The 5,646-nt window shown below is 49.5% G+C and overlaps 1 protein-coding gene across 1 annotated transcript in view; it reads right to left on the minus strand.

Annotated features, from left to right (window-relative positions):
• The window catches only part of DNAH3 (dynein axonemal heavy chain 3), a 149,540-nt gene that overhangs the window by 34,633 nt on the left and 109,261 nt on the right, over positions 1-5,646 (minus strand). The window contains exons 43-47 of the mRNA XM_023523811.1: positions 3,575-3,754; positions 2,172-2,295; positions 1,925-2,081; positions 1,522-1,665; positions 1-643 (exon numbers count right to left, since the gene is read on the minus strand). Of these exons, the coding sequence (XP_023379579.1) occupies positions 1-643; positions 1,522-1,665; positions 1,925-2,081; positions 2,172-2,295; positions 3,575-3,754 (1,248 nt within the window). The remainder of the gene's footprint in view (positions 644-1,521; positions 1,666-1,924; positions 2,082-2,171; positions 2,296-3,574; positions 3,755-5,646) is intronic.

A 5,646-nucleotide genomic window follows, 5' to 3' on the forward strand; every position in this document is an offset into this window, starting at 1 on the left:
TGACCCTCTCGATAAAGAAGTTATACATAGACAGAGGGGTGACCTCGATCTTCTGGCCTTCTGTCCTGGCCGCCGTCTGCATCTTCTCCACCAGGTCCGCCTTCTCGTCGGCGGGGAAGATGTTAGGCACGTCGCCTGTGTTCAGAAGCATGTTGATGTCCTCGACGAACGACTCGTCCTTGATCTGGTTGTCAGCGAAGAGGAACACGGTGCTCTTGGTGGCCACCCCGGCCTGCAGCATGACCTTCTTCAGGTCCTCCCTCCAGTCGCTGCTCGAGTAGCTCTTGCTGATCTCGATCTGGTACAGCTCGTATGAGTTCATGAACGTGGACAGCCTGCTGGCGCTCTGCCGCCCGCTGCCCCCGATGCCCACCAGGAGCAAGTGGCCTTTGTTCTGCTTCAGGACCCGGCAGATCCTGGAGATGTGCTCGATGGCGAACCGGAACATGACCAAGGACATGGGGGCCTTGCTGACGTTGTTGAACTCTTCCAGGTAGTACTCCATGACCGCCGTGAGCCGCTTCAGGTCGGTGATCTCGTCATAGACTTTTGGGTAACTGTCCGGTTTGAGGTAATCTCCAAAGAAGAGGCTGCGGATGTTATCGTCCACGATCTTCCCGGTGGGTGAAAGGTGGATGAGGATCTGCGGGAAAGAGAAGTCTCAGCCAAGCACTTGGCCAGCGGCCTGGTCCGAGCAGCAGCAGGGCCGTGGAGGAAAAGGAACGGGAAAAGCGTTTGTTTCCTCTGAGCTCGTTCTTCGAAGTCACAGTTCAATAACAGTTTAAGGGGGAAAAAAACCACCAGGCCGCGTGGATCTGATGGTTGTAAAGACTGCAATGGAAGGACGTTTGAGAAAAGAGTGTGAAAGCGAGGGCCGGACTGCGGCTGGATCGTTAAAACACCTGCGGTCCCCACTCCCCGCTCCCCCGGTCCCCGCTCTGTGCCCAGACTGAGAACAGTGTAGACGCTCCCCCTTTCTGACATTGAAGCCGGCAGTGAGTCCACACCCGACCTCTGGATGAGACACCAAACGCTTCTGCAATTTTTCTATGAAGAAAACACGGCCTCTTAAAAATAGGGGTAGAACTAGGTGATTCGATTATATAGGCTTAAAACAACTTTTCTTACCTCAAATGGAAGAGAAAAAAATATTTGTGGATGGGAAACCATGACAACCTTTCACTGGAGCTTCGCCGGGGCCTCCATCAAACCATGAAAATTCACGGTTCACATCTCAACCCCCAAATTAATTTTACCCTGAAAATGTGTTGAAAGTTAATTATAAACAATAGCATCATAGAGTAAACCTCTTCGGTTGGATTCAGGCTTATAAATTACCAGGGAAGTGAAGCAAAATTGGGCCAAGTATAATGTCACCAAATCTAGTGATTCACTGACTCGACACTGTTCCTCAAGGCTCAGAGGGCAGAGCTGCGGGTCTCTGCCAGGAGAGTCTGAGACCAGCACGGTCAAACACCCGGGACCATTTCTGGTGCCAAGTGATCATGGGGTCTGACTGACCTTCTCCACGGTCTGCTTGAAGCAGCTGGAGGTGGTTTCCTTCATCATGGTGAAGAAGACCTGCCTGTCCTCGTCGTCGATCAGCCGGTCATAGAAGACCCGGTAAATCTCGTGGATCCAAAGCCGCATAAGTTTTTCCACATCCTGAAAATCCAGAGTTGATTATTGGGATGAATGGGAGCGGGGGTGCTTAAGGTAACAGTCAGTTTCTGAATAGTCTCAGATAGTTTCTAAATACTGTGGTTGATGCGACAAACGAGACAGTGCCTATAAATCCTTAGCACGATGTCTATCGTAGATTAAAATGCCAAATAAAAGTCAGCTATTGCTATTATCATGGTATAGTCCATGTAGTCAGGGCTATCGCTGAGTGACCTGGGCAACAGAAATGACAGGGGCCCACCTGGAGGTGGGTGTGAGGGCAGAGCAGCACCCCTTGGATCACTCGAGCAAAGTCCCGCAGGTTAAAGACATAATGCGATTTGGAGGGAGTCGGCAGGAAATTCTCCACTGCAGCTCTGTAAATTGTCATAGTGGCCTGTACCAGCATCCTTCCATACCTTGGGAGGAAGGACAAGGCAGACCAGTCAAGGCGGGGCCGGAACCGACCACCCCAGGCCCACATCCGGGAAGACGCAGCCCCCTCTCACCTTAAGAACACCACGTCAAACCCTTTCCCAAAATGCCAGTCCGCGATCGAATTGAAAATCTTGGTTAAAATGTCATCCTCGAAGGCACTGATGGAAATGACATTCAGATGGCGAGTGAATCGTCCTGGAAAAGAAGCACGCGTGTGAGTGTGCACATTCGCTCTCACCTCCTGGGCCCAGCGGTTCTGGGACATGGGCGAGGCACGGGAGGATGTCCGCCATGACATTCTGGAGCTGTGCTGACCAATATGGCGGCCTCTAGCCACGTGTATCTATATCTACCTACATGTACATCTGCATCTACCTAATCTATGCGTCTAGTGTTATAGATCTATATATTTATACTTATATCTGTATGTATATATTGGCTTTATGGAGATATAATTCACAGTCATTTTGATGATCTGAAACCCATTTTCTAGTAGATTCCTGAGAAAGAAAGGGTTGTGGAGAAAAGTCTCTGAGTTCTGGCAATGTTGATGACAATTTTCCTTTTAGGTCAGCTTTGCTGGCTATAAAATTTTTGACTCTCATTTTATTTCCTTGAGTATCTTAAATATGGTATTCTATTTTCTTCCAGCATGCAGCATTACAGTTGAAAAGTCTTAAGATAACCTAATTTAATTTCTCTTATAAAAATCATGTTCTCTTTTTGCCTAAATGCCCAAAAGATTTCTTCTTTTTCTTTAAAGTCCATTAATTTGACTGGTGTATATCTTGAGAGTGATCATTTTCGAGTCCATATTCTTAGGTTCACAGTGTATGAAATATATCACCCTGCCCATTTCCCTTATTTTACATATGGGAAAGCTAAGTGCCAGAGGGGACAGCAAGGTCACAGAATCTTAAGTCCGGAAATGGTACTCAGCGTCTTACGCAAGGCTGGATCTCAGAATGAAAATGCAGATCCTGCATTAACTGAGTTCTAGCTGAAACAAAATGTACTCCTGTTCTATTAGATCATGGCGGGGGGCGTTTTATGTGCTTGTTTATTGTTATTATTGTGCTCGGGCCACTTTGGGTTGGTTGTGCTCTGCCTCTGGCAATCTGACGCACTGTAACAAACACAACAGCGAATCTGTCACACACGCCTAGTTGAGGACCTCCAGTCTCGCCTCCATCCTGGAACACAGGCCGGCCACCCACACGCTCCTCTCCATCTGAGACTCGGCTCCTCCAGTCAAAGACTCCTCTCTTTCCACTTTTCCATCCTGTGTCCACGACTTCCAACGTGAAGTCTCTAAATGCCAGTCCCTGGAGCTGACCCAAATCCGTCTGGCCACGGCCTAAACATACTTCTCCCCAGCCTCCATCGGCACCGAGAGCCCCGCACCAGCCCTCCAGCTGTGAAGGGGTCTGGCTCTGCCGGGCGGCGAACAGGAGTAAAATTCTCTCTCACGTACCAGTAATGTCGTTCCTTCCTCCCCCAGGGGGTCCCATGGCTGTCACGAGCAGCACATCCACGATGTCCAGCTTGGTCGTGTCCTTCTTGTCGAACCAGTAACCGTGGTCAATCCACTGCCTCAAGAGCTCGATGGGGGGCTGGGCTCCGTACACCTCCTTGGCTGGCATGTTCAAGTCATCTGAGGAAAAAATCCAGGGCCACGCATTGTGAGTTTTTGGGACCTCCGCTCTCTCAGGAGGCAACAGGTGACTATGCCCTCCATGGGAGAGTCCGTGCCAGCTGTCCCACTGCAGGCTGGGCTCAGCCAGTGGACTTTCGGACTATATGGGAGGAGGTCTTCCTGGGTTCGGGGCTCTCCTGCCTAACAGATCTCTGCACGGATTGGCATCGACAAACAGCATTTATTTTTTCCCATTCCCTCAACCAAAATACACTGACTGTCTGCTACGTAATGGCCATTTTGTTCATCTCCAGAGACATGACGGCGAGGGAGCCAGTCATACGCCCAGCCAACAGGGTATTTCATTCGACCTGCGGGTAAGAGTTGAACTCTAACGCTGCAGAGCACGGTTCTGGACTAGGGTTTTTTGAGGAGCAAGACCTAAACGGCAAGAACAGGCTGTGACTTTGTCAAGGGCAGGGACCAACTTGCCCCGAGAGCACGTGGCCCAGTCTCCGCACAAAGAAGACCCTCGACAGAATGGCAGCACGTGTTGCTCCAGCAAACGTGAACTGAATGCCCAGCTTGCGGCAGGAAACATTTTAGGAGTCTTCCGTCTACCGTCCCCTCTAATCCAAATAACGGCCCCACGTTGGAGGTGTGATTGGATTAAAAGGAGAGATTTGAACCTAGATCTGTTTGGCTGCCAAACTTCAACCGTTTTTGGATATACCCTAAAAATAGGAAAGGAAAACAGGATGGAGGAAAGGAGAAGGGGGGAAAAAGATGGGGAAAATAAAAATAAAACGAGATCCAGCCTTTAAAGAACTGAGGTGAGCGAGCGAGGATACAAATACACACAATTTCGCTATCGAGACCTGAATTTTAAAGACAGTGCGATAACCCAGAGGAGTAGGGAATTAACTATTACCAAATGAGAATGTATTTGGCACCAAGAAACCTGGGCTTGGGTCACAGCTCCAGAATTTTCTAGGTGTTTGCCTCTGAACAGGGAATTCAATCTTCGGGAGCCTCAGTTAACTGCCTAATAAAATGCTAATGATGGTGAATAACCTCACAGGGTTGTGAGGCTCCGTGGACATAAATGAAGACGCGCTTTGTAAACAGGTGAGATCCTGGGGAAATTCCATGTGCGTATTTCACAAATATTTATTTGGCAACTGTTGGGCTTCTTCACTTACTGACAACAGGTTTATGGGACACAAAATGGAACAAGGGTGTTATCATAGAGCTTGTGTTGCTTTTGGAGATGCCGGAGGGCAAATGCCCTCATCCCGTTCTGGAACCGCTTCTCACCGGAGGCAGCCCGCCCGTCAGGGGCTCAGCTTCACCCAGGGGAAACCGAAAGCCTACCTCAGGCACCAGGCCTGGGCCGTGTCTTACTTACTGAAAATCTGTCCCATCGTACTTGGTCAACGAATACTTGGTAATGAAAGGACGAAAGGAAAGACCAGACAAAATTAAAGAAGGAAGGAATGGAGGGGAGGGAGGGAATACTAAATTATATTGACCGGAAACATTTCATCTCGGAGAGAGGAACAGGACCGTAGAACGAACGCCCGGACAAAGGGAGGTTCGGCTTTGCCACAGCCCGGAGCGGAAGAATCTGGTTCTGCCCAGATCCAGGTCATCACCTTACCTACGAATACCACTGCCTTCTTCCCTATGGGAGGCCCAAAGAGGCCCTTCCGCCGTCGATCCAACTTGGACATGATGATATCCTGGGTCTGACCGGCTGAGGTTCTGGCAGAGAAATTGATGCAGTTGGGCAGGTAGGTGTTTTTGGGAAGGTGGAGAAGGAAGTTGTTGGTGATGGCTGATTTGCCAGTGCCCGTGGGTCCCACAAATAGCATTGGAATCTTATGGTCCAGGTACGTTTTCAGGAAAAA

The sequence above is a fragment of the Pteropus vampyrus genome, unplaced genomic scaffold, assembly GCF_000151845.1.
Source record: "Pteropus vampyrus isolate Shadow unplaced genomic scaffold, Pvam_2.0 Scaffold417, whole genome shotgun sequence".
NCBI classification, from domain to species: Eukaryota; Metazoa; Chordata; class Mammalia; order Chiroptera; family Pteropodidae; genus Pteropus; species Pteropus vampyrus.